Below are 15,101 nucleotides of genomic sequence, written 5' to 3' on the forward strand. Positions count from 1 at the left end.
CTCTCCACTCGATATCCTCTTCTTGGAGATTTTAGAGGATCGCTATCCATTTTTCCTCCGATATGTCGTCCCATCTTGACGTAGCAACTATTTCCTTTAATGGTGAGTAATTCTCGGAGAACACCCTATATGACACATTGTCTACCTTCTAGAAATGGCTATGGAACCAAGCTAGCAGGAATTGCGCACATCCTATGAATCAACCCTCACCAGCTCTTCGGCATCCATTCAAAGATCTGAATGTTTCGGCTAAAATCATGGGAACTGGCATTATCCTCTTATCTAGCCGGTCAAACAGATCAAAAACTGCCTCGTCTACATGCCCTAGCGCATTAGGAAAAACCATTAACCCGTAGATACTTAAAGTAAAAATCAAGTCTCGCAAACTTTTCTAGGGAATACATTTGCTTTCTCCTTTCTGTTTGATCCGAGCCGTAACCCACTACTCATTCATTCTGGTGATATTCATCAATTTCTTCACAAAGGTCGGAACATTAGCGGCTTTAGAATAGGCCTTGTCAACCTGAACCCTTGGGCATTAAAGTAGGGCAGTATATTCTTCCACTATGAGTACCAAATCTACGTTCCCAAAGGTGAAACAACTGTAGGCCGGATTCTAGAATTGGGCCAAAGATTGAAAAAAATGCTTATCTATCTTGATGTCGAGTCAGTAAGGTAGATCACCGTAATTGTTGTAAAATAGTTGTTTAACTTCATCATCCCATTGGGCCCACATTTCCTTCAATTCTCAAAGATCATTCTGCGTCACACTGATACGAGTGAAGTCTCATAACTCTGATGTATACCCCGCTATCAAGCTATCTCTCTTTTCTAATTGTGTTTTCTCTGAACATATATAGACAACCACATTATCCTTAACTTTATCAAGAAATTCATTCTCCATGATAAGCTCTCTATTTAGTAATCGAACTTGAACCGATACCCTTTTTTATGATGAAATACCATGCAATCACAAGCAAAACAACACAAGTCAGTACAATTCATATGAAATTAAAGCAAGTAAGAAATAACAAGCAGAACACCTATTCAGACAACCGCTAATGGCTTAGTGTGGCTCTACCTACGGTGGGTGTAATATCCCGAAATAGGGCCTAGTCGGAATAGTGGTTTCGGGACCATAAATCTGACATCACAATATTTATTTTATGATTATTATGAGGCCTAGAATGTGAATATATGCATGTGTTAAAGTTTCATGAAGAAATTCTAAGTATAAGATGTCCAATTGGAAAATTAGGGTCTAAATTGAATAAATTGCAAAACTTGGATTCTAGCAATAATTTGTATGAAATTGCTTTGGGTTATGAATTAGAATGCCTTGGAGAGCAATTTGCCCAAATTTTAAGTTTTTGGACAAAAATAGGCTTGCATGGTTGAAATTTTAAAGAAAGGGCATGAGGGCATTTTGGTCATTTGGTATTTTAATGAAATAAAATGGGAAAAGAAAGGCAAAAATCAGCCATTTTCTTCTTCATGGCCGCCGAAAATTGGAGGGACACTATAGCTAGGGTTTTCAAGCTTTCTAAACTCAATAGTAAGTGCTCCCAAGCTCCATTTTTCATGCTCTATGTATTTTTGAAATCCCAGTAGCTTGCTCTCTCCATTTCTACCCATACTTCATGCTAGGGTTCATGTTTAAAATTTTACCCATGCATGAGTTGTTTGTATTTTGATGGATTATGGAGGAATATGAAAGATGAATGTGTATTAAACATCTTTTCCTAGTTGATTTTCATGAGAAACCCTTATAGAGATTATTTTGCAAAAGATGTAAATGTGTGGTAAAAATGAGAAAATAATGGAAAATGTGGGCTACCATAAGAAGGAAAAGTGTTCAGCTAGGCTTGGGTAAGATAAAAAGTGCATGTGTTTCATTATACGAGCCTAGGGACTAAATCATAATAATGTGAAAGGTTGGGGGCAAAATGGTCATTTGGACCGGGGGTAGATATTAAACTTGAAATGCATAATGTAGTAAATTAATGACATAATTTTGTTGTTATAGACCCTGAGGAACAAATTCCGGAGGTCGATCGTGGTAAACGTAAGGTTTCGGAATAACCGAAACATATCTCTAAAACGAATACTAGGTAAGTTCAGATAACTTTAAGTAAACCTTTAATATGCATAATTGTATGATTTATGAATGCATGAAATGCATCTTTGATAATGACTTGTTGATAACTATCTCAGTTGAGGTTAAAAAGGGAATTCGATGGATAAACCATGCTTTACATGTGTAATAAGATCCTGTATGTGTTGCAGTAAGGATTTAGCCCGGAGGGTAATCCGTCTCAAGTATGGAAAGGAATCTAGCCCGAACTGGTGTTCCTTGAATGATCAAGCCTCCCGAAGAATATGTGTGCAATATGGATTTAACCCAGACGGGTAATCTGATTAGGGTCTGAATTTAGCCTGGACTGGTAATTCAGATCTGAGCTCACTAAGGGTGTTTGTCGCTATAAGGGATTTAGCCTGGACTGGTAATCCCGACATCACCTTATGAGTCCATATAATGGGGAATTTAGCCTGGACTAGTAATCCCACCATATGATGTGAGGTTCGCGGGAGTGCATATATGGAATGATCATTCGTATAAATTGATGGATAATGGGTATTCCATCGAGATTTCCTTGAAACTCAACGAGATTAAAGTGGGATACATATGTAAATGAAATGTTGAATGATGAGCTCATCTAGTTAAATTACATGATACATGATTATGTGACTAACTCATTGATTGAGTGCATGTGATAGGGAGTCATTTTATAATGGATGATTTCATGATTTAAGTATGGATGTATGCTAATTACTCGGTAAGTTTACTTTCTGGTTATTTGAGCTTACTAAGCATGAAAATGATTATCCCTCTCTTTTTCCCTGTTTCACAGAGCTCGAGGACTCATAAGGACTAGAAGACGATTGGAGAGTCAACACACTATCAATTAGACAAGCTTTGGTATAAAGACTTTGTTTATTTTATTCAATGGCATGTATAGTATTTTTGAGTATCTTGTTATATGTGTCATTTGATTTGCACAATGAAGGCATGTAAAAATATGTTTTTCTTTTTGTACATGGCTATGAAAATTGGCTTAATTGAAGTAGGCTATGACCTACGATTTTATGCATGGTTTAAATTACGAGTAATGGGTCATTACCAATTGGCAATGAGTCACATGAATGAGCCAATTTTGGATGAATTAAAATGACATGGGAACCCAAAAATACTAAGTGAGAAATATCCTATCGTGTATGGAACCAATGATACGAGGTTTCCACACAACTAGTTTTATTAAGATTATTTACAAGTGTAAAATCATGTTTTCTTTCAAACTTTATAAGCACTAAGCTCAGGTAGTAGAAAGGGGTGACTAAAAGCTTGGAAAATAGTCTAATAAAGTCCACATGGTTGGACACACGGGCGTGTGTCTAGGCCATGTGTGACACACAATTTCCTCCTATGGGTGTGTGCTATGGTCGTGTGTCCCCTGCACTTAAAATTTTAGCTCAAAGTTGTACACGGGTAGGCCACACGGGTGTGCGTCATGGCCTTGTTAAAAAGACAGTGTCGTCCACGGGCAGGCAGCACGGGTGTGTGCCATGGCCGTGTTAATAAGTCAGTGTTGCCCAAGATTGAAGGGCATGGGTGTGCCCTAAGTTACACGGGCGTGTGAGTCCACACGGCTCACCTATACGGGCATGTGACACTTTAAGATAAGAGAAATTTTCTGAGGAGCCCAAGGTTTATCGAATGTACCCAAATTTGCCCTACATTGCCTCTAGGTATGTTATAGGTCTCGAAAGCCTATATAAGGGACGAGATATTCAAGGTTGAAAGGTTTTAAATTTGAACAAAAATTTGTGACCCCAAATAGTATGTTTCAAGTGTAAAGCCCCGGTAATGCCTCGAACCCTATCCCGGCGTTGGGTACGGGTGAGGGGTGTTACAGTAGGCTCCTATGGGTCACTACATGTGGTTCGGTTCTAAAGACAAGGTACTTGAACCAACAGATTCCTCAATCCTCACCCATTATAGGCTCATATAGATCGAGTTCGGTTCAAGGGAATACATTTCCCCATGGTTATACGGAGATGAAAATCTTACGAAGACATAGGTACAGATGTATCCCGGAAGCGATCCACTATCCTGTACGGAGGTCAAAACCTCACGAAAGACTAGTTTCTCACTTTCACTTAAAGGGAAGGACCGAGCAGTTATGCAATGCAATATGCAAAAATATTTAAAGACTCAAACCAACAAAACAGGTATTATGACCGAGATATCGAAGATAACAGATGAAATGCAATGAAAGGATCGTATTTTAAATCAAATTTTCAATTTTCAACGAAAAGACATAAATTAATCAATTTACGGCTTGACTCTCTCAGTTTCTAGTAGAGTCGCCAAACTGTCGAAACCCTTTTTTTTTTAACTATCGATTTTATTTAAAAAGAAAATGAAAAATAGGAGTCGCCGCCATTTTTCAAGAGAATACATTCCCCATGGCTATACGGAGATGAAAACCTTACGAAGACATAGGTACGGATGTATTCCAGAAGCAATCCACTATCCTGTACGGAGGTGAAAACCTTACGAAAGACTAGTTTCTCACTCCCACTTAAAGGGTAGGACCGAGCAGTCATGCAATGTAATATGCAAAAATATTTAAAGACTCGAACCAACAAAGCAGATATTATGACTAAGATATCGAAGGTAACAGATGAAATGCAATGAAAGGATCATATTTTAAATCAAATTTTCAATTTTCAACGAAAAGACATAAATTAATCAATTTACGGCTTGACTCTCTCAGTTTCCAGTAGAGTCGCCAAGTTGTCGAAACCCTTTTTTTTTAAACTGTCGACTTTTATTTAAAAAGAAAATGAAAAATGAGAGTCGCTACCAATCCTTTTTGATGAGGTGTGATCGGGTCACCTCATGATCGATCGTTTTAATAAAACGTTTTGATTTACTAAAACAACAATTTTGGTCTACGAAATTCGAGAAAACAAGTTCAGGAGTCGGTTACATACGAGGAAGGATTAGCACCCTTATAACACCCAAAATTAGGTACCTAATTGATTAATTAATGTCTAAACGTCGAAAGTTGAAAACTCAAAAAGCATTTAAAATGCGATCCTCTCTTTTTTGTTAACGTTAATTTTACAAAAAAAAATGTTTGGATAAACTGAAGCGGATGCTAAAGACCTTCTTGTCCCAAAGTAATAAAATGTCACATCTAGTACGTTAGGACACAACATTTTAAACCCTCAAGAATAAGCTTGTCTTTTGATTTTCAAAACTCATGCATTTTAATTTTAATGGGATATTCTGACATTTAGGTCAAACGAGAAAAATTAAAACCCAGTACATTAGGGCACGATCTCTCAAATTTCCAAACACAGAATATTGCCTTTATTAAATAATCCTTTTTTTATGAATTTAGAGTGAAAATTGATATAATATCTAAAAATGGTATGCGAATAAAGTATTATGCTAACGAATGACAATAGTATGAGTGTACTAATAAACGATTCATAGTATATGATGGCAATTATGACGTAATATACATCATTTAAATGCCAATATTAATGATCAAAGAAAATGAACTAAATGATAAAAATTTGATATAAATAATAAAACAATCTTAAACAAATAAAAAAAAGGTTTAAAAAATAGACACTATAAAAAGTAATTTGAAATACATAATGCAGGATAGCTTATGATGATTAATATGCCAACATTCTAAAATAAGATAATACATATAAAGGAACTTAAAATAAATAAAACATTTTAAAATGTCATAAAGAGAATTTAGAATAAATATTTCATAAAAAGTAATTTGGAATAAATAATACATATATAAAAATACATAATAGCTTAATATAAATAATATAAAATTCAAAATAATAAATGAATTTTAATCATAAGAAAAAGGGCTTGAAGAAATAAATAAACAAATAAATAAAGTATTAAATGAAATATTAGATAAACAGTTTTTTTTAACATAAAAAAATAAAAGAAATTGGAGTTATAGAAGGTTAAGGATTAATTTACAGTAAAAAACAAATATGAGATACAAATCATAAAAAAAATGATGAAACACAAAAAGGATCCAAATAAACGCGCGCGGAAAAGAGAAGGACTGGCTGGGAAAATATCCCAAGCCCTTAAAACGTACATGTTTCAGTATGGACTAAAATGAAACAACATCGAACTTATCGGGCCAAATTTAAAAAAAAAACAAAGACCAAAGGGATCTAATTAAAGCAGGTGTAAAAGCGGAAGGACTTATAAGGCAAATAGATCATTTAAAAAAAAGCGGATCTTATTAATGGGCGGGTCGAATTTCAGGTAGAGGCCAAAATGATGTCCTTTTGGCCTCTGAAATTAATCTTCAAAACGGTGTCGTTTCTTCTTGCTACATAAACAGAAATTTAAAAAAAACTCATTTTAGCTGAAAATTTTTTAAAAAACTCAAAAAGCTTCTTGTTTTCTCTGCAGGGTTTTTTGCTCTAGCCATAGGAGATCGTCATCCCTCTGTCGTGGCTCCACCGTCGGTGGTGGCTGGAGAGACAACCGAGGCTTAATCTAGGCTTTTTTTCATGTAGAAATAGATTTAGGACCCGAAAATTTTAAAACCAAACTCCCTAAAACTCTTAAAACAACAAAAACTTTCAAATCTTGGCCTCCTCCACTGTGGCTTCAACCAGATCCCCAGGGATCCGGCAGCCTTCGGACCAGAGAAGCAAACGCCGATGACACCAAGACCGAACAATGGGTAAAAATCTCCCTTTTTTACATATTTGTGTGGTAGATTCGAATGAAAATAAGAAAGAAAAGAAAATAAAAACAGAATAATAAAAGCGGCGATGAATAAATGGACCACCTTTGAAGTGTATTTTCGTTCTGTGTTGATTTTTGTGTAAAAAAAATACAATGAAAATGTTTCTGGCTTTATAGCCGAATGATTACAATCTTTTTTTGTTTTTGTTTTGTTCTTCTGCTGCGTTTGTTGTTGTTGTTGCTGTCTTTTTTGCAGGTAAAGAGGCGACGTGGTAGGGCAGCTAGCGCGTACGGAGGCAAGGGCAAGGTGGCTGCATGAGCGGCGCAAAGGGAACCCTAGGGTTCTTCCGAAAATTCCAAATGTCATGGGCCTATTGGGCTTTGCAATTTTGGATTTGTTGTAATTGTAAAATTTGACATGTAATTGGGTTTTAATTGGTTGTGAAATGGATTTGTAATTTGTTTCTATTTTGGACTTAATTATTTGTTTTTGGTTTATTATTATTTGGTTTCGTTTCTAGTTTAAGGCTCGGGCCAAAATTGGGACTTACAGTTGATGTGTTCCAACAAATTTTTTGTGCTTTTAATTTACTCTTTTTCTTCCTTTAAAAAAATATTCATCAAATTGACAATCTAAAAATGTTAGCTTTTAAAAGAAAATCATTTGTTAAATATCTAATGATAGATGGAGAGTCAAAACCAACATAAATTCCATCACATCATTAGGGACCCATTTTAGTATGTTGAAGGAGTGCAATAGGTATACTTTTTTGTTGAACAAAAACATGTTATAAAGGTAAAAGTTTATGATATGTAGTTGGTTATATACGAACTAAAGATGCAGCATGCATTATAGCATGTCCCTAAGTAAATGTAGGAGAATTTGATATCATAAGCGGACATCAAGTAATAAGTTGTAAACCTTTAATAAATGATACTGTTAAATTATTTTGAGAATGATTATGAACAATCGAATGCTCAACATCGGTATCAATTGACATGCAATTAAAATGATTTTGAAGTAAACTCTCATGTACCATACAAACGTACTAACTTGATAAACTTGATCTTAGCTTTATAATTTCAGAAAAAAAAGAGATGAAAGTAAACAACCATGTGACCATCTTGTGAATATGATGGATGAGTAAGGCCACAAAATTTTCATTCTATTTTTTTTTTTGGAAAATCGAGTGATTTTAAAGTGATTTTAAAGGTGACTTGAAATATATTTTTGGGCCCTAAGTGAAACAATAAATTAGGCGTCTTTTAAAAATATTTATAAAATATAGCATAATAAAAGCTGAAAAGTTTTTGGGGCCAAGAAAATGAAGCATTTATGGTAAAAAATTGAAAGTTTTAGACATTTTATTAATTTATTTTAATTTAAATTTTTTTCCATATTAAAAGCTGAAAAGATTTTTTTTTGGGGTTCCTTTAAACCTTGGGTCTTGGGCGGCTGCACTCTCAAACAATTCCAATGTTGGGTCTGACTTAAAGGTGAATGTGTAATGTTCAATTTTCCTTTAGCATAGAAGTATAAAAATAAGGGTAAACTATACAAATGGTCACCCCGACTATTAGTGCGGTTTTGTTTTGGTCATCCAATTATAAAAAATTTCAATTTAGGCACTAACGTTTTCAATCATTTCTATTTTGGTCACCCTTCATTAAATTGTTAAAATGTGGCCTTTTTTTAATTGGTATAATAACATATTTAGTCCTCAACACTTACACATTATAACAATTTGATCATAATTCTAAACAATTCAATAAATTTAACCTTCCATATTTATAATGTTTATCGAATAATCAAAACAATTCAATATATAATTTTAATTTTTAACAATAAATCAATCTAGACTGAAACTAAACTCACATACGATGATAAGAGTGCCATACACATTAAATCTTTCTCCTCTGCGTTAGTGTTTTCTTTTCTGTTCCCAAACCTTTCAGGGGAAAATTTTCTAGACATTGAAGATTTAGATTAGCCGTATCATATCCGGCTTAGAAATGTTCTGTTTACAGATAATGCTGTTCGCCACCATTGAATATATATATTTAAAAAAAAAACTAGTTGAACATTTAGTTTTTAACTAATAAACTAGGTTGAAATTATACCATAAGAATCCTGTTCATTTCCACAAAAATGAAAGGTTGTATCCCTACCAGAATCGAGTCAAAATTATTCATGCTTAAAGTTGAAATAGTTGTTGAAATAACCCCAAAGCATGGAATCCATTACAATATCATCCTCCTGCATCAAGACATTTCCGTCTTCCAATCCCCTGATATAATTAACTCAACGCCTTTGTTGATCGGTGAAAAAAAATTAGAACTTTTATCACCAAGTTTCATCCAATTCGCCCTACCTTGGTCTCTTTTCTTTCAATCTCCTTATTTAAACGATTTTTTTTATGAGCTACTTCCTCTAATGACTGATGAAACAGGTTGCTGGTCCATCTCTTCTACCTTTTGCATCAAATCATAGATAGCACCTTCTCTATTTTTCTTTTGTCATAATCCCCATGTCTATTTTCAATAATATGTGGGATAACGGTTGAACCTAGATGAAGAAGTCAATCATGTTAAATTATAAAAGTTTTAGTATCTAGGCACATTGGGTGCAAAAAATTTGATTCAACCATCTTATTCTTCATAAAATATAAGTCAAATAATAAATTTAAACTCAAAAGTTTCTCTAATATAAACTTTTGGTTAGAAATTGTAGGGGTGATATAGATCACCCTTATTTTTTTTTTCAACATGATGCTCATTGTGATGTATATCTTTGAAGATTAGTAGATTTCTTCAAGATCTACTAAAGTATAACACATCATCAATATATAATTTTGTTCTATTTGGGAACTTAATTTGGACTCTTTCGTATCCTTCAATTACATTTGTAGAACCAGATATGGTATTAACAAAATTTTCAGCTAATGTTAATGGAAATAAATATTTACTATCAAGAAGAATTGTGAATAGTACCATTGTCCACTAAGCATATGTCATCTTCCGTAATATCAAATTAATTTTGCATTCTCTTGAAATAGTGAAAGAGACTTGATCATACTGATAACATTGTAAATAAAAGAGAAAATAGAAAAAGATGAGAATAAATGTATTCAAAATAATTCTAGTTCTTTAGGAACTAACTTTTCTTACATCTTTTTAAGTAAAACATGTCCTTATATAGAACATCTAATCATAAATAGATATGTAAGATAAATTTAAGAAGATAATGCACAATTATGTACACATAAAATTACATAATCCATGTATCATTAGTATACATAAAATGCCTAAATACATAATCATCCGCTACATATATGTAATATATTAAGCGAACGTAACGGGAGAAGTGGTCTAAAAGTGGATATATTTAATGAGTATATGTTTGAAAGGCAATGAAACAATAACTCTACTAATTCCTTTGACCAGCCCGGAATTGATTACATGGTTAGTAAACTTTGTATCAAGCTGCAGGCTATTATGGTCGGTACCTTTTTATTACATCCACAATTACCGGCTTTGACTCCCAAGACTCAGTTTGATTTAAAATTGGCTTGAAATCAACCGTATTAAATAAAATTGAAATTGAACACTTCTTTGGTCGCAATATGAATGCAGGGTAGGGCTAAGAAAACATATTATGGAAAAGGGTTGTTTTTAAGGGATGAAGTCTGTCTTGCAATTGAAAAAATAAAGGAAATAATTAATTGATTATAGAAAGAAAATAAACATTAAAAACACAAATGAAAGTAGGTAGAAAGACTTTAAAGGCCATGATAAAATTAAATTCTCATTTATTATTGTTAGGTATATTAATGAATTGGTCTAGTAAATGGCCTTTAATTAGCTTTTGTGCAGCAACCATAATAAAGGTCATTATTTGACAAAGTTTAGGTGAATGCAGTTTTCAAACATTTATATGACACAACCATATTTTATTTAATTTTTTGGGATATCAGTATCCCTTTTTTATGATCTGCCAATATTAAGTTTGAGTCTTGCCTTAAAAAGCCATTGGGTCGATTTTATATGGCTAAAGCACTCAAAGTCATGATATTTATGATTTTTTCCCCATTTATAGTTTCAGAATTTATAGCATCTCTCTTTACTTTGTTTCCCCTTTCACTTGAATCAGGATCTTTAAAACAAATTTGTACAACACTTGAAATATTACAACTTTTAGGCTACAAGCCATGCTTGCAATATTGTTTAACATTTTGCCCACAATTTTGTAAATTTATACCTTTACATATAGAAAGAACATCTCAATATTATAAATTCAATGCAATATGTATGTCAATAGAAACCTAAAAGTTCTTAGATTTTACTAGCAAGCTACGAAAGGGAAAAATATATGTTAAATTCTGAATTGAATATAAATTTAAAAATATTTGTGTAATATTATGATGTTCATTAGTTTATTTTTAACATTTTATTTGTATTCATTTAATTAAAAGTTTATCTGTTTATGTTTGTTAGTTTAAATTAAATGAATATTTTTAAAAAATAACATGTTTGTTAACGTTAAATATACATTTCTTGAAACATGTTAATGAAATTAATAATAATATAAATAAACATATATTTTTTAAATTATCAAATACAAACAATAATAATATTGTTAATTGATTATAAAAATAAATACTATTAATTATATAATAATTAAAAAATAAACGAAGTTTAAGTGATTTATTAAACAAGTTTTAAACAAATTTATTTAAGAACATAAATTAACAAAACATAATATGTTTTGTTTGTGTAAAGTTCATTCAATTCAATGAATGAGACTTAAAATCTAATTCATGTCCATTTATTTAACTTTAATAAATAAATATAAGCATAACAGAAATTCAAAGAATTCATTTACAACCAATTAAGTTTGAAATTTTTAATATTTATTTTTGAAAAAAAAAAACATCCATTTCAAATTTTGAAACATCTCTTCCTACAAATTCCCCCCAAAAATAAAGACACTAAATAGGTTTAATTAAATTATTAATAGTGTAAGTAATAATTATTTTGTAAGAGAATAGTAAATTGCCTAATATTGTTTAGAATGCTCTCCAAACTATATAAAAATAAATAAGAGTTATTGGGATCCCGTAAACTGTAGGTTCATAACGTTCAACTACCTAGCTTTCCTTAATACTCTAAATTATCGCACTGAAATATTACAAGGAACAAGAGCATAACTTGTGGCATTTCTATTTATGTGTATTCCCTGTAATACACCGCATAATGAATTTTATGGTTGTTAAAATTTTTAAAAAAATTATTTTAATTCCCATTTAATTTTTTTTAGTTTTTAAATTTATGTTTTTTATCAAATCATTTCAAAATGAATGAAAAAATTAATCTTTTTTAAACTTTGCTGATATATCATACACTAGATTGCCATATGTATGACATGTCAATATTTAATTAATTTAAAAAAATTATAAAATTTAAAAAAAATAAAAAATTAAGAATCATTATCATTATTTTAAAAGTATAAAAAATATTTTTAAATTTTAAAAAATTAATTAAATGATGACATGTTAACCATGTGTATATGATGTCAATAGAGTTAAAAAATATTAAGTTTTTCATCCATTTTGGGTGATTTGACAAAAAATATAAGTTTAAAGACTAAAAGAAGTGAAAAATTAAATGAATGACTAAAATAACTTTTTTATAAAGTTTGAGGATAAAAAAATTCATCGGACCAACAATTTATATAAACATAATAAGTCAGATGATACCATCAAATCAAATTTCTTTTTCTTTTAAATATATATATTTATATTAAGGTTTCATCATTTAATTCACTTATAATACATTATACACTCGCCAAAATCAAATATATCTCCAAACTATTAACCTATAAACAAGGCCTTAGATAGTTTGAAACATAATCCAAGTACATAATAAAAAGAGAAAAAATTGCTCAAAAACAAATTAAGAGATAATTAAGAATTACTATGTAGTTTAAGGTTTTTTAAAAAAAAAAGTTAAAACACAAAATAAATATTGAATACTCAAATTTTATGTTTCTCTTGGATGTTTGCCATCCTTTTCCAATATACATATGCTCAATTTTTACTAAGATTTCTATTCTAATTCATCTACCATTTACAAAATTATAGTCAAGCACTGGATATCAAAGCTAGAATAACTTAAATCTTCCCTCAAATTGATATATTGAGATCAATGCAAGGCTTTTTAGCAACTGGCATTGGAACAAGGGTATTGCACCTAGGACATTTAGGGTTGTGTTTCATTATCAACACGTACGATAAGCATCCGGGACAACCCGCTGCAACCGGTGACGCAAACAACTTATCTTGATCACCTTCACTGTTTTGCGAATCTTTGATCGAAGATGATGACGAAGAGTATGATGGTGATCGCTTCTTGATCGGCTCTTTCTCGGCACGTTCAAGCGCGAATTTTACTTTGTCGAGGGTGCAAACACTTTGATAATTGGTAGGAGTGGGTGATGAGACTAATTTCAATTCTAGGTTGGTGTCGTCGAAAAGGTTTAGCAAAGGTTTAGAGGAAGAGGCTGGAAAATTCAAATCTTGAAGCTTTGGCACTGTTTGATTGATTTGGTGCTTGCTTCCATCTGATGATTGTGAAGAACTTGAGGAATTGCATCTTTGCAAGTACACCTTACCCGACTGCAATCATCAAATTATCAAATTAATCAATCAATCAATCAATCAGACTTTACATAACAAAAAATGAATCAAAGAAACTAAAGTAATATTCGCGAATAAAAAAAAATGCAAAAACAGGAATATATAAAGAAAGATTGCAGCCATGGAATTGAAACTATAATTAAATAAATTATATTAAAAGGGAAAAAAACTAAGGAAATTATTTAATTCCTTTTGAGGTGAGAAAAATCAACATACTTTCAAGTCTAGGCGCTTTTCCCATCCATTAGGGACTTGAAGGTCGAGGTTAAGTTCTTCTGATTGATCAGTTTTCATATTGATGAACGGGGAGGCACCACCTGCGCCACCGCCTCCGCCTCCAAGCAAGTCCCTAGTGATCAAAGCCGTTGGTTTTGCACCACCGGATTCATTCCCAACCATTAGATCATCTTTGTATCCGCTTAAAACTCTATGTAAAGAGCTAACATCGGCAGCCATAGCCAAAGAGAGGAGGAAGTGAGTATCTACTGTCTAACAGGTTGGTTTTTTTTTTTTTTTTGATACAACAATAACTCTAAGAGATATATGAGCCATTTATAAGTGTTAAAGCAAAAAATATACTTACTTTGTTAATAAAAAAAAACTAAAACTAAAAGCTCATAATTACTGTTATTAATGTTAAATTAATTAAAATTGAATTTAATAAGAAATAAATTACTGAGTTGATTAAAATTGTTCTAATTAATTGTTACATTTAATGTTTTGCTTATTTATTTATGGTAGCAGGGAGAGAGGAATTCAAGAAAAAAAAGAACAAGGGAAGGCATGCAAATAAATAGCCACATTAATTGCTTCGGAATACAAGTAGACAACAATTAGATGTGGATTGTACACGTGAGAGTCGATCCAAATCTAAGTCGGATGTTGAATATCAATTTTTATATTAGATTAAACTATGATTTTTTTTTGTTAATACAAAATGTTTTTTATTTATTTTCATTTTTAAACATATAAATATACTAACATTAAATAGCTTTTAATAGTCGTATATTTAATGACGACCTTTTAATGAGTGATTTTTATTTTTATTTTATCATCTCAATTTTTACTATTTTGATTTATTGGATTTAATTTTAAAAAATACATTATCAATTATTTGATCCTTCAATTTTATAAGAAAAGTTATTTTGGTCTTTTATTTAATTTTTTCTTTTAAATTTGTGTTGTTTGTTAAATAATCTTAAAATGAATGGAAAAGTTAACGTAGGTTAATTTGGTTGACGTCGCATACATGTGTATTGTTATGTCAGTAATTAATTATATTTTAAAATTTTATAAATTCAAAAAGAGCTATAAAATATTAATTAAGTATTATTGTAGCATACACTTTGACTACCATGTGGATGTTATGTCAACAAAGTTAATAGACATTAGTTTTTCTATCTATTTTGAGGTAATTTGATAAACAATGCAAATTTAATAATTAAAAGAGGTGAAAAAAATAAATGAAGAACTAAAATAATAATTTTTTTATAAAATTGAAGGACTAAATAAATTATGATAACAATTAAAAACTTTGTTATACAATTTTATTTTAAACTCATTTATTTATTTTTTATTTTTAATTTCATTTATCC

General features: G+C 31.3%; 1 protein-coding gene across 1 annotated transcript; it reads right to left on the reverse strand.

Annotated features, from left to right (window-relative positions):
- Nucleotides 1–12,835: 12,835 nt before the first annotated feature.
- LOC107920963 (uncharacterized) lies at nucleotides 12,836–14,046 on the reverse strand. Its single transcript, XM_016850799.2, has 2 exons — nucleotides 13,723–14,046; nucleotides 12,836–13,485 (listed from the first exon to the last, which is right to left on the reverse strand). The coding sequence occupies exons 1-2, from the start codon at nucleotides 13,960–13,962 to the stop codon at nucleotides 12,994–12,996; spliced, it is 732 nt and encodes a 243-aa protein (XP_016706288.2). The 5' UTR covers nucleotides 13,963–14,046; the 3' UTR covers nucleotides 12,836–12,993.
- Nucleotides 14,047–15,101: the final 1,055 nt, after the last annotated feature.

This window comes from Gossypium hirsutum, chromosome A01 (genome assembly GCF_007990345.1).
Source record: "Gossypium hirsutum isolate 1008001.06 chromosome A01, Gossypium_hirsutum_v2.1, whole genome shotgun sequence".
Classification (NCBI taxonomy): domain Eukaryota; kingdom Viridiplantae; phylum Streptophyta; class Magnoliopsida; order Malvales; family Malvaceae; genus Gossypium; species Gossypium hirsutum.